Source organism: Tigriopus californicus, chromosome 6 (assembly GCF_007210705.1).
Source record: "Tigriopus californicus strain San Diego chromosome 6, Tcal_SD_v2.1, whole genome shotgun sequence".
NCBI lineage: Eukaryota > Metazoa > Arthropoda > Copepoda > Harpacticoida > Harpacticidae > Tigriopus > Tigriopus californicus.
Window position 1 is genome coordinate 448,838 of NC_081445.1, and position 18,745 is coordinate 467,582.

Consider the following 18,745-nt stretch of genomic DNA (forward strand, 5'->3'; position numbering starts at 1 on the left):
CCCATTGAAATCATCAAAAGTTTTAACTATATAGGTTTCACCTTCTCCACCCAACTCTCATTCACCAATCACCTCAAATCCACAATGACTAAGGCCAGGGCTAGGATCGGATACATATGCAATAGACCTCCCATGAAGAATCTTCCCCTCCCAATAGTACTTCAACTCTTCCGGATCTACATCACCCCAATCTTTCTCTACGGCCTACACCTTTGGCTTCCCAACTCCGCCCAATCCGCCCTCAAATCCGCCGATGCCACCAACACCAAGTTCCTCTTCCAGATCTATGTCACCCTAATCTTTCTCTACGGCCTACACCTTTGGCTTCCCAACTCCGCCCAATCCGCCCTCAAATCCGCCGATGCCACCAACACCAAGTTCCTCAAGCGATACCTCTGCGTGCTCCAATATGCCAACAATGCATGGACACATTTTCTATGTGAAACTGAGCCCCTCACCATTGGGCTGGCAAGGTTATATATCATCTATAATCAATAAGCTAGATCTGATATGCAACTCAAAATATGGAGGTTCATAATTGATAGCGATGGAAAAGCAATAGGAAAAAGAACAAATACAGTAAAAATCTGTAGCGGATGAAGTCGTGTCATAGAACCAATATCTGGGCGGATAACGAAGGGAGGTAGGGTGGGACTTGAGTCAGAAGAAACACCGGGTAATGACGAGAGTATTGGATCTGAAGGAGCATAAGAGCTACAGTATATTGGAAATTCTTCACAAGGACAACATATACTATTATTCGTTCGATATGTATAAATATCGTTATTGATTTGTCCACAACATGACTGTGAATCAAGTTTGGTAAGCAAAAATACTAAATAAAAACAGAACACCTGGATTGGGATTAAGAGGACCTTACATTGCTCATTAAATGATATATGTGAAATAGTGTATTGCGATCATATAGTTTTTAAGTACAAGATATCAGGGATGAGGGTCTCTGGCATTGATTATCAATTAACCTTCCAAGTTTGAGATTGCATGTTGTTAGATTTTCAGATTGTTATGACGTGGCTCAGAAATAGCCTTGAGTGCATCTTCCTTGATCTAACTCTTGCAACAACGCAGACTTATTAAGCTGCATTTTGGAGTTAACATGCAGGAAATTGAATGTGTCCAATATTGAAAACAAAAGATATTTTACGCTGTCGAAATTCAAAATGTGCCTTCACCAGACCTTCTGAAATTATCGCATTCACTTTATCATTGGCACATGATTGATGATTCGGAAAGAAATTGTTTAGAGGTGAAATACTTGCATGAAACAATCTTCAAAGTAGCAAATTATTTTATGAAATGTGTGAGGAGTGGCCTGAAATTAGAGATTTATATATTGTTCAACTTGTTGAATATTGTAAGTTTTGTAATTTTGAACCCTGTCACGTCTCAAAACTTCCTCTGATCTAAGATGCAACGCATCACCTACGAGAAAGCAAGAGTCTCAACTGACTCTGATCAGAGCAATGACCTGTGGCTTCTAAACTTTGTGGAGTTGAAACCACACCAAGGAACGGATCTGAAAGCATGTTATCCATATTCTCTACATTGGCAATGTCTTGATCATCGACCTTACTTTAAAGACTTTATTCACACATTTATCAATACTGAAGAACTATAGCTCTTAAACTTCACCTGTTCTGGCACAGCTCTCATGGATGGAAATCATGCTCATCTTTCAATCTCCAACGACATTAATCTCCAGTTAGATAATCATAACAATTGACGATAAGAATATCTTTCATATATATAAATTCTGGTCCCTCTAGGTCAAAACACAGTCGTCATTATGAAGACTTTCGCTTTTGTTTTATTCTGGACTACCATCGTCTGGGCCCGGAATATTGAGGTTCTCACGGACAGCTGCATGTGGAGGGGAGCCAAGTACGGTCAAATGAACGTTATGTGAGCCGAATGAAGTTGTCATGGGATCTTGCTGATCTGGGCGAAGTGATAATCGTGACAGTGGGCAGTGGCAACATTGCTCTGCTGCAAGATGCCCGAGCACACTTATGAGAACAGCCTTGAGTATAAGGGCGAACACGGTCAGCCCATTAGTTGTTCCGAAGAATCCCATGACGACAGCATGCTACTGCAAGGTGCTTGTGGATCCGGACGCCAACAGGATTGCAGCGGCAATAGGAGAAGGTAATACTATTATTACTGAGTATTTTGGAACTCGCTAAATACTTGGAAAATACTGTCGAAGTTCATCATTTGTGACGCGTTATCGAAGACAGTTTCAAAAAGGAACGAAAAAAACGTACCCGAAGTTTACAAATCCGTTTTCTTACGTTTGACTACACAAAAATGAAAAATCAAATTTGCAACGTAATCTAGTAGTATATAGCCGCTCTTTTCGTGACTTATCCGCTGAACCCCTTCCAAGAACCAATTAAATTCTGCGTCGACCGAAATTCTCAACTCAGATTGGTTGAGACATAAGGCAAAGCGGTCAAGCGGTCAAGGGGATAAGCCACGAAAGTATCTGCTTATGACACCTTAGCTTTGTGCGGATTTGAAATCCCCACTCTGAAAGTATTTATTTTGACTTCTTAGACACGCCTTTCGCCTCCTCAGTTTCAAATTTCAAAAAGGCATTAGGCATGCTATCTCAATAAAATAGATGCAGTTGAAGTAGTTCAAATTTAGAAAAGAAATTGTTCTCTTGTTATGCATTTCCATTGGTATAGACAAACGAGCACGGCCAAGAATGGGAGTAATGCAGTGCTAACTTACATACATATATACAGCACATTGGTTAATTTTGCTTTTCAATATTGGAGTCAAAATAGAAAAGAAAGCTGTTGGTAGTAAGATTGGATTTAAGGTGGATTCAAGACTCTCTGGATCTTATCTCACCCTGGTTATGGACTCAAGGCTTCATTCAGACCTCGGAGGCCCCCTTCCCATCCCTAAAGCTAAACAAATGAACATTGTCAACACTCATTAGCATAAAATGTGGGCAGAAAAACTTTTAATTTTGAACCAAAATACAACCATTCATTTAACCAAGTATGGTCTTCATGAGGCAAAAAACTGGAATATTGGTCATTCAAAATCTTAGTAAAAGTAATTGTAACGAGTGACGCCATCACCTTTTTTTGGGCGAGTAACGGTTGGCCAAAGTAATTTTATGTAACTGTAATTATTTCCTTTTTTGGGGTACCACTAACGCCCTGTGATTTGCACACAATTCGTGCAATCATGCCAGCTTTCGAAAAGACCAATTTATATTTAAAACCTGTTCCAGGCTTCGCTTTTTATATTTCATTTTGTGACTAGATCATCAATATTTTTTGTATTTTTTGATCAGTTGGACGCAGTCTGCAATTAACCATCTTTTTAACAAGGTAGAGTGATTACAATTTGGAATTTTTGCCTCCTTGAAATTGTGGTAAAGTACGAATATCTTCATTTATTTTCTTTTTGGAGAATCATTTTGAATATTTGTTTATATAGTATAGTTGTTCAATAACAAAATGGAAGAAAAATAGACATTTGGATTGAAAATTTGGCCACGAAAGACATCAAAGAGAGGAGGAAAAGAAAATGATTTGAATAATTACTTGACCTGGAGGCTTCCAGAAAATAAGCTATTCTTTAGAGGTCAATTGATTCTGGCGACAAGCTGATCCTCTGTACAGAAGTAGAAAAATGGGGTTGTACAAATATCTAATCTAACACTAAATGCAAAAAAAATAATGTGTATCACAGCAGGAAGATGGGGGGGGCACGGTTTATCCATTAGACTTTCATTTCCCAAATAACGAGATAGGAATCGAAATTGTTGACCTGCGCCAATACAGTGGTGCGCTGCTTCTCCACGGACGCACGTCGCCAATTAATGTATCCACGTCCACCCATCAGTGTGGTGACAGTGCGCGGGGCGTCTAGCTTCTTGCGAGCTTTGGAAACGCTAACTGGTTGCGCCTCTTGCGGGCCGGCGGCGGGACTGCTCTGCGAGGCTTTGAGGGCAGGTTTGTGGGGAGTAGCCGGCAAGGAGTTTGAGTTCAGCTGACCATCGTGTGAAGATGGTCCACTGGATGCATGACTGCCTCCTGACAAAGGGCTTGAGTGCGATGGGGTCAGGGGCTCATGCTGAGGCAACGAGTGGACCGACGCTGTCCCTTGTGACTTGACAGAGGCATTTCGGCTCACATTGGGGGAAGGCCGTTCACTCCCTGCCTCACTGGAACTGGTGGTTTGCGTTGATCCACGACTTCCAACACTCCACGACGACATGTCAAGACTTCGCGGCCTACTGGTCTTCATTCTGACCCGTCGGTCCAGAGTGGACACGCGGTAAGGAATAGTTGACAACTCAGGGTCGGATTTACGCAATTCCTCACCCTGTCGCGAGATCTCTCCAGAGTCGCAGTCATAATCTCGGACATTCAAGAGCTCTCCATAAAGACCGAATACATCATAGTCCATTGAAGACATATCGTTGTGTTCATGGGTCATGGAGAATCCTCGTGGCAGGGTCTTGCTTGCTCGTCTAGAGGCCACATTTTGATCACGATGCTCACGGGAGGACTTCCGACGCATCACCAATGGACTGCTGTTGCGTACCCGAAGTTTCTGATGCTCATTATCCCCAGGATGGGATGAGCTGGATAACCCTCCTTCTGAATACTGTTTGTGCAAGTGTTTCTTAAGGCCCCCTGCCTCTTCGTGAGATTCAAGAATTGTTGGAACCAAACTAGAGCACCCACTACTGCTGTCTTCATTGCTCTCCAATTTCAGCTCGTGCTCTGATTCTTCCTGAATGGCTGAATGAGCATTGCTCTGCATTTGAGTGGCCACATCAGTCACGACTTTGGGTTGAACATTCAAAAAGAAGGTGACAGGGCCAAAGTGAGCATGATAGCTGATATTAGCTCGTCCACTGATGATGGGCACTCCCTCTAACCTTGGCAATGGAACCGTCAAGGCGATACCTACATTCGTTCCAACCCATAAAAGACCCCGTGACGCCATCAGGGCTGTCACATGGATGCATCGTGCCGGTTGGCTGACATCGCGGGCAGCCAAGACTCTGGACACGTTCGAGGCAATGTTGATGTCTTGCAAGTGTCGGAAGGTTTCCGTGTGGTACAAGCAAATGGTGGCCGAGTTTTTCAAGGCCACCCACAGACCCACTCCCGATTGGGCCATTTGATGCACGCCCCCAATGGCCAAATTCGTCGTGGAAGAAGCCGGAGAAGAGGGAACAGGCTGACTGTCGTGTTGCGCTTTCACCACAAAGTTCTTTAATTGCTCGTTATTGTGGCCATCAATCACCCATACGCGCTTGTCGCAAGCCGCATAGATTCCATTGATGATGGGCAGAAGGCAGGACACTGGATCACATCCCAGTATAATCATTGATGGGTGTGCCAGATCCCAGGCGCCATTGCTGTAGTCTCGCCTAAACACGGCCATGCTTCCGGACGCCAAACCCACCCAAACTGCCTCACAGTGGTATTGTATACACATCACTTCGGCAGGTAGAGAGGCTCGTCCGATCTCATGTCCACGCTCTGGATCGCTGGCCGAATACAGGATGATTCTAGAAAAATGAACGAGCAGAATAGAGGCAATGCACCCAACCAAAACACTCTCAACACCTGGGTGGAACGATACTTACTTTTGAGTGTTCACCCCTACCCAAACGAGATCAGATCTAAGAGGATCATCAGGAGACGAGTTGGCCACGCCATTGGTCAGTCCAGGGACATACTGTATGGTTCGGGCATAGAAATGCTCCAAGGAGATTGTGCCGAGCTCTTTCAGGCCTGTATTTTGATTGGGAACACTGAAGATCCTCAAGTGACTTGAGTGACCGTCAGTGGCGTTGGTCCAAACGTACCTACAAATGCAACCAAGGACCGTGAGTTCCAAGACAGATCGAAAAAAAAAGGTTGAGCATCAAACTCACGTGTGAGGTCTTAAGGTTCTGGTTGGAGTTTGCACCATGAGTGAGTAGGAACATCCACAATTCACTTCTGTCTGTTGCTTGGAATGGTAAACTTGGAACGATTTGACATAGAGCGGCATCTTTGTTGAGATGCTCCGCTCTTGTTCCAGCACATCCCACCCGGGAGAGTTACTTGGATCCAACGCCAATTGGGCCAATCGGAGCTCTGCAATACGCCACATAGTACGTACATTCATGATCGTCGTACACGTTTCTTGACGGAGAAAAATCGAAAGTACTTACCAACTGTCCACTCCTTCTTCACATTTGGATCTCGTGTTTGGAACGTGTAGCTCTCGGGTTTGTCTTTCGAGTTGCGTCCTTTGATGACCAATTGCAAGCAACAAGCGTCCATGAAGGACATTTCCTCATCCTTTTGTCGGATTGCTCGTTGGATATCGGAAAGAATTTGACTAGTCACAGAGGTAGTAAGGCCCTCATAGGAAGTCCTCATTGTTCCAATCAGTGAAGAGATTCGAGACACCACGTCAAAGTCGTGCATAAGATCTGCCATGTCTTGCGCCAAGTTCTCAGCCTTTCCTCCAGGCTCACCAGCCGGTGAGGCACCCAGTTCAACTGGATTGGAGGATCGACCAAGACTAGCACGCTTCCCAATGGCCGAGAGTGTTCCACTGGCCGTGGGTGCCAGAAGTCTCGCCAGCGTCCCTCCAGCAGTACCATCTGGCAAAAGTGAAAATAAGGGCATATTTCGAGTCGTGTAAATGATTCTGGGATTGGAAAAAAACCCTAGCAACTTACCAATGATCTCGACGTCGCTCACAGACACTGCCCACTTTAGAGACAGTCTTTCGTTGGCAGAGGATGTGTGATTAAATTCCGCCTCCGAGCTCCGTCCATTGACCGTCACACAAAGCAAGAGGTCGTTAAGTAGCAAAAGTCTGCGTTGTTTGGAGCGAGTGACCAGGCCTGAGGCGTTGAACTCCAATTGGGTCATGTCATCTTCCTTGAGAAGGAACCGATTGCTCCCCTCTCCACCTGATAGGGGTTTGGATGACAGTCGCCCGCTGATGTTACTGATTTTGTCACGGAAAGCCGCATACTGCTCAGCTTCGCGTTTGCGTTCATTCAGCATCTCCGCGAGGGATTCTACCGTCGTCATGGCCAGTTGCAAGGCCATACGATCAGGGTGTCCGGGAGGTGTTTCTTTCAAGAGATCTTGAAGCAAGAGGATGAACTGGGGGAAGCGCTGGACTGGCTTGACCATTAGCCCAAAGAAGGACACGCGATCATGAGCTGTGATCTGCTTGACCTTCAAGAAATCCGCCAGGGCGCTCTTTCGTTTTGACTCTTGCTTGGCACAATCCATGGCCACAGTGAAGTTGTTGATGAAATCGGAGTAGATTTCCAGCACCACGGCTTTGGAAAAAGAGGCCACAAACACATCGCCAATCTTCTCATCAGTGTCCCAATTCTTAATGGCTTCGGAGAGCGCGATCCGAAACAAGAGATGGCACTGGAGGATTTCAGGCACCCGGTGGAAAAGGGTTTGAACTTTCTGTTGGCTCAAAATCGGTGGATGGGATTCCTCGAGCGGTTTCTTATAATCCTGCGAACATGACAAAAGTAAACTCATCATCCATCGAAAACGTTTGAAAGTCAACAAATGCAGAACATTCTCAAAGGTTTTGTTGCTTGGACAACACAACATCAGCAACAATAACAGGGGCTTGAATTGGATGTGATTTGTTTGCGTCCAGAACCCCAATCAAGCATGTCTTGGGCGCCAGGATACCAATCAACTAATCATGCGTACAATCTAAGATTTTGTCTCTGAAGAAATGCAAATAAACCTGTCGTCGACGGGATTCAGACTTACGTTGACTAGTCGTTGGAGGGTTGCCACATAATTGTTCTCACTGTGTACCAATGAAGCCACAATGTGCCTCCGCTTCTGTTGCTCAGGGGTGAGGTTGGGTGGAGTGGGTTGGAGTATGGGGGGGAGGGACTTCCTGGCAGCCGCATTGGGCGGCAGGGATCCGCCCAGCATTTGTTCCTCTTCCTCTGCTAGACGTGGCATTGATATCTTTGGCGAATCATTCGGACCCGAACCTGAAATCGCACAGCAATGTGTCAAAAAAATGGGATGCCCAGAAGAGGCGAGCACAGCCTGTTTCGTGGTCCTCGCTCCACAAGACGTGTGCACTCCATGGCGACACGGCGACAGCTGAATGAGTGCAAAAATGTGGCTCGCCTTGAACCCCAGATTTTCCCCCTACTCGTGTGCTTTGCTCAAAAATAGGATTCGTCTTCATTCCCTCCAGGACAGTGTGACTCAAGTTGGTAACTCACTCAAAGTTGTCCCTCAGGCTCGTGAGAAAACTGCTCTTTGTTGCTCCGAGTCTCACAATACTGGTAAATTGCTACCCACACACGCTGCATCCGCCCTCCTTATCAAACTGGAAGGAGCGTTTTCTAGAACTGTGACGTTTGAACAATTTGGCAATTGATGCATTATTAGACGCCCTTGTTGTGTCTTGTAATAATAACAACATGATTTCACTGATCTGCTCAAGACTAGGGGGGATCTGCTCATTAAGGTACATTCTCGCGCTCAAAGGCGAAACATCAAATACTCGTTGCTTACCCCTCGCTCAAACTTACAACTAGTAACTCCTCGCCGCCAGCAAATAAAAGTACCTTCTCCCTCCCCATTTCGTTTCCCTTATTCTCAAGACTCACTTGATAGATTGGACTTTCGGAGTGAAAACAACCGGGAGAGTCGGCCCTCGCCCAATCCGTCCAGATTGGTGTTGGATGCATTGGGAGAGCTGTTGCTAGTCATGGATCCGCCACTGTTGGTGCTGTCCTTGGAGTTGTCCAGACTTCTTCGGATTCCCCACGTCTTGGAATCCCTGAATTTGTCCCGCAGCAAGGACTTGGTTTTCGTGATCGTGGACGGGTGGGATTTTGATTCATCTTGGCTCCTGGAATAACAAAACGAATTGGTCAACACACACCCTCAGGAGATTACAGAGATACTAGAGGGTTCGCGTGAAGGCTTCCTCACTTTTTGGGTTCGGGCCAAATGGCCTTTGTTTGGCCCTTGCTACACGGTTCTGAGCACTGTCCGCTAACATCAAAGTTGTCTGGCATGTTCCCAGAGACTTTGGTGATAACCACATTTTTGGCGCTTTCGTTGTCCAATGGTTCTTTCGCCAGAACGTCACTTATGTCGAGACTGGACGAGGATAGGACACTACCTCCGCTACTGCCACCAAACCCACCCGATCTAAACATTGCACCACTTGCGTTCCAGTTCCACTCTGCATAAGGGGGCTCTGACCGAGTTTGTGGAACGCCATATTACGCTGAAGATTATCACAAAAAGATGCACATCATGGATGGATGGATCGACGGTTGATGGTTGGTTTTGGTTGAGTACAACAGCTGAACGAACTTGTCTGTTCACAAACCAGGAGGCCTTCCTGTGAAGGTGTAGTAGGTAGGTAGGTAGGTACTGTAGGTAGGTACGTAGGTAGGGAAGAGGGATCGATCCCCTGGCAGTCGAAGCTATCTTGTGCGAGAGCTCGAAGCAACAACGACGATCACGAGGAGAAGGAACGTTGCCAGCTCGGGCTCGATTAGCCTGCACAGGTAGATGTTGTCGATGATGAGGATCCTCCACGCACACTCTCCTATCCTCTTCAAACCCCATCGAAAAGGAGCCCTCTCCTACGATATCCTATGCTGCTGGGCTCTGCTATTATGGACTCGAGTATGTATGTACTGCTTGCACTTGAAGTCAAATGTACGGCCTCTCTCTTTTAGCTCGATAACAACTAGGATGTCCATCTACCACCTACTCGAGAAGATCTCATAGATTTCATGCCTCTTGGTAGATACGAAGATGTCGAATGGAATACCCCACGTGTTCGTGACAATGGAGCTGGGAGCGATCTCGGAATGTGGAAAACTCCTTGGGAAATTGGCCATGGAATGCGCTGATCTAGCAGCGGAGCCTGATCGGTGAGCACTTGAAAGACATTGGATTCATTGATGTGCAAGTGTACAAAAATTCCTTCTCCCATCAAGTGCCAGGGAGTCGGTGATAGCCTGATAGCACACCTTCAAAGGCATTGATTTCATCAGGATCAAAATGCTGAAACCCGGAAATTATGATACCTAGTACATGGTCAACTGAATAAATGGGCCAAGCTGATTCATTGATCGAGGAATTCCCCTCCTGAGGTTTAGACGTCCCTATAGCCAGGAATTTATTCAAAATTGGTCGTCGTTGAGACGAAAACGCAATCGCAAATCGTCTGTCTTTCCAGTAGTCGTAGACGAGGAGAGGGCAGGTGGTTTTTAAATAGCGGCGTTTTGACGGACAAGTTCAATGAGGATGATATCTTCATATCAAGCATGAAAACATGCGCAATAAAATCCCGACTGAAATTGAAACGACGACACCTCCACAACAACACACATCAAATGCCAAAGTCAATGGAGAATACAAGGCCAGGTTTGACTGATTTCATGAGGGGCAAAAAGCGGGTACCCGCGGATGACGCGGGAATTGCAAAGTGAAACCCGAGTATTTGCCAATCCGCAGGTCGTCAACACATGGGGACTTCTTCGTTTTCGGCTTGAATCTTAATGATGGAGATTGCACTACTTGTCACTCACATTGGAAATCTGTTTTGACGAGAATCAAAACTGATCGATTTCCACACTTGATGAAGACTGTCAGTGGATGGAGAATAGGTCCTGGACTCGGGGGAACTTTCCTCATTCTGGTCCATTTCGGGCCAATCTTCTCAAAAATTGACAAATCCCGCAAGAGTCGTCGTCACGTTTGTGCACGTACATCATGCGGGCAAGAAATGCGATACTTTGCCAGACATGGCATTAATTCCATTTTTTGTGAGGTGGGTAATTGTAAACCCGAGTCTAAACAATGTTTTGCCTTTTTGCGAACTGCTGCCGTTGATGACTCATTGGCAACGCCATTCGCCAAAGACGATTCCCAAGCGGCGATTCGCCACCAAAAGCGAAAAAAAAGAGCTTCTTCCATTTTTTGCCGGGATCGTCGTCATCGGCGTTCATCGTCGTTGGGCATCGATCAACATTGGCGAAGGTGCCAACAACAAGGCACCAAACCCACCACCTTCCAATCAAGGAGATGATGTGGCAAGAAAAAGGGCTATGCAAATGCGGGCTTCAAGTGCTGCTCAAGTCTGGGTGGAAAACATTGTGTTGAAGACCGAGAAAGATGGACAAATTGGACGGACAAAAACGAAACACGGACGATCTATTCGTTCCGAAGGCGATGAAATGAGATCCTGGATGTGGTGCCAAAACGCACTTTCCAACGCTTCAGATGAGAAAAAATTAAAGGAGTTCAAAGAGATTGAGATTCGAAAACACGTTCGTTCTGTAACCATAACCAATCGACAGATTTCGAGAAGGGTTAAGTACACAATTCAGGTACAAAGAAAGGTAGGTGTGCGCCCTGTTTCACTGTTTCGAGTTCGAGCTCACCTCCACCAAGACATTTGGAGAGGAATCAATGCTCTTGACGCTTTCCAAGCCAGAACCGTTGACATTCAATGGCGATCCAATGCCACCATGACCAAACAATCGCAACGCGTTAACGGCTACCGGAAATTCCCAAGGCATGCCTGGAATTCCACCTTGATCGGCATCCAGCATTCAGCAAAGAGCAAGTGCATAATCATGGTTCGTCGTCTCCTTTTTTTCATTGTATGTGCGTAGACTAAGCGATTTTTCGCCCTTTCTCTAAAGAGATTTGTGTCCAAAGCATCTTATCCCGAGTTTCGGGAGGGTGCGCTAGCTCATTTTTCTTCACATTTTCAAGAATCCGTCCAAATTGAAACCCTTTCGAGGAGGCTTTCGCAATTGGCCCTGGCTTCTTTGTCAAGCATTGGCCAGACGCTCATTAGGTTTTATTTCAAGCCCTCCTTTCAAATGAAATGAGCCCCGCCAATGGTGATGATTTCTCTTCACACAAAGGCCTCCAGGTATCTCGGCCCCTCCTCATCCCCGAGTATCATTGGCAAAGCTAATCTTTGGTGGGGGGGCTATTCATAACCATTTTTCCAGCTTTTCCACCTTCTCCCCTCGTGCGCCCTCGACATTAGGCGTCATCTATAAAAATACGAGGCGATTATTAGCCCTCCTCTAGTTGTACGCAATTGTATACTAGTATGTGTACGCATTCATAACATGAACATGAGCACGATCCAGGTCACGAAGGGTGACTAAGTACGTGGTGCGTAGTGCGCGACCCCGAGAGCAGATTGGAAATTTGAATGGCCATTGGTTCGAGCGAAAATCCGGGCTCTTTTAAATTCCTCTCATTGGGAAGGAGCACAAAAAAAGTAATTGCAAATAACCCCTGCCACGCCAACGATTCCATTGGACGGGCGGAGAATGATCTAGTGGTCATCATCATCATCGCCGCCGCCAACAACTACAACAACGATATCCATGAGTAATACCCTCTCATAGAGTTCAGAGCTTGGACAAAGGCGCTCCAGCATCCTCCTCCCTCCTCTTCTTCTTCATTCTCCATCTTCTTCTCCTTCAGAGAGAAAATTAAACCAACCCTCGGCGAAAGAGTTGCCTTTGGCTGATCACTCTTGGTGAGCTACGTGAAATAACAGGGTGTGTGATGGAGAGAAAGAGAGACACAATCAACCATTATGACCTACAGGGTAGGTTATGTTTACAGTTTTACCAGAAAGAACTGGAATTTTACTCCATGTGATCTGCATTTTCTTCACTGAATTACGCATTGTGATTCAAATTTTGGAAACGACGGATTGGTTTGTGTTTGGAAGGAGCGGGCTGATTCATTCTAAATACATCAACTATCATACACATGGCCATGCTTGACTTGCTCGGAAAATGATGAACACATCTCGAAAGATTGAGTCACCCCGTGGCAAGAATATCATGGTATGTATGAGTTATATACCTGTAAGGGGGTAGTAGCTCAGTTGGAACATACTAAATGAGTTTGGCGTTCATTTTGCATTTTTGCTCCTGAATCCATTATTTTTTTACCAGCCCTCACTTCTTCGCTCCCAGGGTGTATGAAATGAACCCACATACTACGTACACACAGAAAGTGCTTGTGCCTTCGAGAGCGCCCTGAGTGAGAGAGCAACAACGGTCGCAAGACCCTATTGATGATGCGATTTCCAGGCAGAAATGAACTTTCTACGAACTTAATGCATTTGTACACTATTAATCAGGGCCCATTCAGGAGTGATCCGAGGGGGAGCCGCTGTCAGGTTTAATCCATACATGTAGTCGTAAAATGCGTTTAACTCACTTTTCACGGGACCCGCTCACTCAAGAAATGCACTTGACACCAAAGGAAGCAAGGACCACGGATCAGGGGATTGACTGACTATGAGTATGTATGTGGGTATGTGTGTACGTGCATGTGTGTGTGTGCATAAGTACAACTAACAAGCCCTGGAAATCCTTTCTTTGTCAGGGAGAGAAATTGCGTAACCCCTCGGCTCTCAAGTCCGCTACTGTGTGCGTCTACGAACTGCCACTCACTCCATTCTCAAGTGGATGGGCCATAAAAATAGTCTTTGAGGTGGTTTTAAAAAAAGTCCACTCCATACACACACAATCACCTCCTCGCAGAGCCTGGCATTTTTTGATTGAGGTCACAGCCATGGGGAGAAATGCGTCGTTTGGCAAGCCCTGTCAGATTAATTACGGGTCAAGATTGCCCATGGTGATGCCAAGATGATATTGACCCATGGAATTGGAACTCCCCACTCAGCAGGCGAATGGAAGGCAAGGGTGGTCCGTTAAGATAAACTACACAAACTACACACCCTGTCGCATCGCTCAATAACATAATACATGAAGGAGGAGGACATTAACCCTAATACACTGGGGCACCCGCCCCACACTCACTCGGTGTGGCCGCACATACACACACACACAAAATGAGTAGGTAACATTGCACAGAGAGCTGACCTACATTTTGATGACCATTACAATCATGATTGCCCATTGATTTATCGTATGAGCTCACCTCGCCGACAAACAACCAACCAAGCATCTTGACCCCCGGCTCCAAAATCAACTCACCACCAACTCCAACCTTGGTGGACAGGCATTTTGGATTTTATTTTCTCATGACGTACTCGTGATTGCCTACCGCCCCAGTATCAAAGCCATGGATGCGGACTCAGTGAAAGGGACGCAACGGGTTGAATCTCGACCCATAAAACCCCCTGAATGATGAAGGGGCCTAGCATTCCGTTTCAGGGTCTGATATCCAAGAGCTGGCCAGGATGATTTAGATCCGAGAATAGAACACATCTCAGGTTTCATCTGGGAGAGAGTTGGATGCGCTTGATTTGCAGATGAGCAAACCAGCAACCCTCTGGCTGTGAAGTCTGCCATGAGCAATTCACATGAACGACTAACTACACCACCACCACCACCACCACCACTACTCTTGCATAAAAGGGATCGCCTGTCTTTCAGAGAAGTCAAAAGTCACATAAGAGCTCCTCCTTTCCTTCAATGGTTCCTCGACCCGTTTATTACCGAGCACTGACGTTACCCAGAGTGGGCGCATTCCAAAGGGTCGAGCTTTATTATGGCATCACTGGAGCAGTTTCGCAACGTGGAACGCCACCACTCCCGTGGAAAGGGGCTGAAGCGTCGATAAATAAGACCTTTGGAGACCCCCCTATCTTGAAAGAATAGCTGAATGGCAAGCCCCAATGGTGGCTTGACGGAGTATGCAGCCGGATATTTCGGACGAGATGGTCGAAAAAGGATGGGTGAAAATTAGGCTCAGGAATTTTGGTTCAGGGAGAGTTTGAGAAATGCGACATGTCGCCACCTGTGGAACTTTTGGAGCGCGATCGTTTCAACTCCGCCAACATTAACATGCCTCATTCAAAACTGACGGACGGACTAACATACAGGGGGTGTCAGGCCTTAATTGGCAATGCGTTTGAATTTGCCGCCAATTAAGTTGGATGGACCCAAGAGCCTACGAAATGCATCTTTGTCCAGACATTGGACGGGGAAAACCATTCTCCGCCAATCCGATCTTGGTCGATCCATTCTGAAACCAATGTCACGTGCTTGCGTCATTTTGAGCTGAGCCTGTTATATCCGTGATTGGAGGATGGATCAAGGTTACAACAATTCGGGGATTGATTTCCCGTGAGCCACTCAGGCAATAACATTGTCAAGGTAGAAGCAACGTTGGTCCAAGAAGTGGAGACGCGTTTTCCTTCAGATAAAACAACAATGAATGATTGGAGAAGAACTTTTTTTCTTCTTGTGACACTCGTCCAGAGAAGGTTTCATAAGCCCAGCAATTGTACAATTCGTTGTTGTCGTAACCCTGGATTGAAAACGAAGCCAGGAATAGAAGGATTATTTATCATTCGTTTGGGTCGCTTTCTATTAGAACAAGTGAGCAACAAGCCATTAAATGAATTCAGACAGGCCAACGAATGAGGGCAAAAAATCTCCATAGTCAAGAGCCAAGCGACTATTCCATCCAGACAAGACATCGAGGAGGGGTGAACAGTTCTTTTTTTTTGCTTGCCCCGAGAACTTCAAAGGGGTTCTTTCTTTTCTTCTCCTCATCTTGAAGACACACACACACACACACTTGAGGAAAGAGGGGATGGGTAAAACACATTTTTGCAGGAGCCCTTCATGTGCTCAGAATTATTGCTTCTCGATATTTTATAAAATTTTGAAGCACATGAATAAAATCACGAGCCTTTGCACCTGATCTTTGTCACCTTTGTTACTCAAGAAAAACGGCTACGTACATCTCGAACTACAATCTCGTTTTAATAAACATGACCAAGGTAAACTTACGATTTAAGATCAAAGCTGAATGTATGCATTCTAACTAGGGTGAATTAGACAGGGGAAAATATGACGCTTAACCGAATCAGGCCATTTCAAGGCACGTATTTAGCGAAACTTCCAGACAGAGCGTCCTCTGTTTTGATCAATTTTCCAGCCGTCAAAGCCTGAGGATGCCAGTCTTTCCCTGAAGTGTGTGGTTTATTTAAATTTTCCTTGAAGTGATTGCCTGGGACCGGTGGATAGGGCAACCAATCCTCGACGAGGATGTGGCCTCAGGGCGGCTGGAAATTCTCTTCATCATGTTGGCTGAGACGCCTTATTAGTTCTGCTGATTATAGAATCAGGAGATACTTAGTACCACTCCCAAAATAACAATAATGCCTCCATTCAACAACATCAAAAAAAAGAAAAAAGAAAACGAGCCGCAACGTTGGCTGAATGGCGATTGAGTTTGTTTATGCACGGAGAGTGATGAACAAGTGATGTATTTTGAAACCGAACAAACCAAGGGCTCACTCACCGATTGGACTTGTTTGCGATCATCGATCGATTCAGAGAAAAATGACGCCATCTACGGCTAATTGCGAATCTAATGAGCATCGCATCCCAGTTTCCCATCGACAAATGAATACCCCAGAGGGCAATTACACACATCCTCGAGCAAATCACCTCCCGCTCCTCCAATCAGGCCGGCCCTAGTTCAAGTTAGCACTTTTGTGGTCGGGTGATTTCATCTCTCAAAAGACCTAAAAGAAATGAGTGCCTTGATTGCCAACCAACCCGAGACATCCAAAGACATTGACAAGTCGCTAGCTCCCGTGCAATCCAGTTCTTCCTGGATGGAGCCAACCCAAAGGGGACGTTTTAGACACGAATCTGACCGAATATAATCAACTAATCGTCGTTGACAAGCGTGAAGAATGGGCGTGCATGAGGAGAGAAGAAAAAAAGGGATACAAAATAAACGTTCTGTATTTGATATCTAAAATTGATATGGACCTCTCGACTGAGGTGGAGAAATAGCCTTTTTTTGTTTAAATGACTACCGAGTTTCAGTTATGAGCATTGGCGTTCGTCTTTCCGAACAAAAATTTCGGAGAGCACTTGATTGGGTAGTTTTGAAAAGTGTTTTCCTCCGACACGAAGTCTTGGCGGATGTTCCAGTTTCTTGAAGTCATCAATCTCAGCTGGGTGAGAGCGTCATCTACACTGAAAAACGATGGCGACGCGTAATCAGCTAAATTGGCTTCAATGAGCTTCAATTTGGGATTCCTCACACCAAAACCACAAGCTGGAGCGGGAGAGGCTACTCTCAAACCAAAACATCATGGCCTAATGTAATGAATGAATCTAATGAATGCAATGAGTGTGGCCATGTACGGAGAGAAAGATACAAAGAGACAGAGAGAGACAGACAGAAAGAGAAAGAGAGCAAGGTTTTCAGGTGGGGCTTGAGCTGTTGGCGATAAACGTGGTCGTTGAATTGGCACCGACTTCTCAAGATAGGACGGCCATTGAGAGTATATCCCATGCACTGTGTAGGATCAGAATTACGTTCATTATGCGCCATTTGGAAGGGTGTCAGGTTTCACTTTTGGACAATTGTCTCTCATTTGGTTACTGATACATATCTCATTCCTAATTCCAAAGAAGAAGAATGACTCTCTCTCTCCTTATCCTGATCCAAATGTTGAAATCAAGATTCAATCCCAACCCACCTGCTCGTGTACAGATTTATGGATCCATGAACTTTACCTCCCCAAGTGCACAGGGAACTACTCATACACTGTAGCACATATATGTATGTAGAGTGGACGTACTCATGGTATACCCATCATCTCCATTGCCATTACGTATGCCATGGAAGATGGTTTCCTTGTTCTTGAGGATGAATCCACAATGGATATGCATTACATACATACAGGCCAACCATATAATTGTTCAACCACGCCATTCTCACCTAACACATAACAACCCTGAGACAGCAAAACACAAACAATTGCGTTTTTCAAACATTTTCCCCTTCCAGATGATTGCGTTCATGGATGGATTAAGGGGGCATTTACTGTAATGTCTTTTTCAAGAATTCAGCAATGCTGAGAAAAAGAGGTGATCTAAGAAATGATAACAGTCGTGGCCAGGAGCTGAGATTTGCATATGCTGCTACATCCCTTGCCTTGCCTTGCCTTGCCTTGCCTTCTCCTTGATTAGGATATGTTTCAACGGGCAAGGAAAAGTATACTGATCATCATCCTATCATCCTCTATACAGTCCTGTGATAGAGGGTCTACCTGACACGAGTCTAGCAGCTGTGCTTGTCTGTAACTTGACTCACTAGCTCATATGCGTTCATCATAACAATTCTGTCGTGACTTTCTAAGCAAATGTTTGCCAACCCCCTCAGAGGCTGGCATTAAAAAACCCTTTCAGCCATAGCGCCCCACAATCCAAACCATCCCCCATTGAAAACAAAGACGGACCGGTGTGAATGGCAGCATCGTGATATTCAAAATAGAGATCTTTTCTGACTAGTCACAGAGTTGGTTTGAAAAACCTACCGTGCCATACTAGTGCCGTGTACTATCTATAAATACGCATGGATTCAAACGTCATGTGAATTAATCATTTCGCAATTTTCTTTGGTTTTCAACCTGCCTTTCACTCCGCTTACATACCCTCCGTACAAGTGCGCACATACATACAGCCACCCCCATGTATCTATCCATCCATGCATCCGTCTGTCCATTCTTGGAGTCTGGGGGAGTGACTAAAAACCAACCCCACTTTTCACAATATGGTGCCGATTTGTTAGTCAGGGTGAGTTGATACTTTTCTCTCCCTCCCGAAAGGTAAACCATGTGAAAACCATGAGCAATGAGCTACCACAAGTCCACCCAGGGA

General features: G+C 45.5%; 1 protein-coding gene across 3 annotated transcripts in view; it reads right to left on the minus strand.

The window, feature by feature from the left end:
* Positions 1–3,410: 3,410 nt before the first annotated feature.
* Positions 3,411–18,745, minus strand: part of LOC131882218 (rho guanine nucleotide exchange factor 10-like protein) — a 50,765-nt gene continuing 35,430 nt past the window's right edge. For 2 of the 3 annotated variants that reach the window (XM_059229297.1, XM_059229299.1), the window contains 7 exons: positions 8,681–8,925; positions 7,818–8,050; positions 6,740–7,547; positions 6,224–6,661; positions 5,942–6,146; positions 5,651–5,872; positions 3,411–5,572 (listed from right to left, as the gene is read on the minus strand). In XM_059229297.1, the coding sequence (XP_059085280.1) occupies positions 3,766–5,572; positions 5,651–5,872; positions 5,942–6,146; positions 6,224–6,661; positions 6,740–7,547; positions 7,818–8,050; positions 8,681–8,925 (3,958 nt within the window). In that variant the 3' untranslated portion in view covers positions 3,411–3,765. Of the gene's footprint in view, positions 5,573–5,650; positions 5,873–5,941; positions 6,147–6,223; positions 6,662–6,739; positions 7,548–7,817; positions 8,051–8,680; positions 8,926–9,008; positions 9,388–18,745 lie in introns of those variants that run through there. The other variant, XM_059229298.1, reaches the window with a different exon arrangement.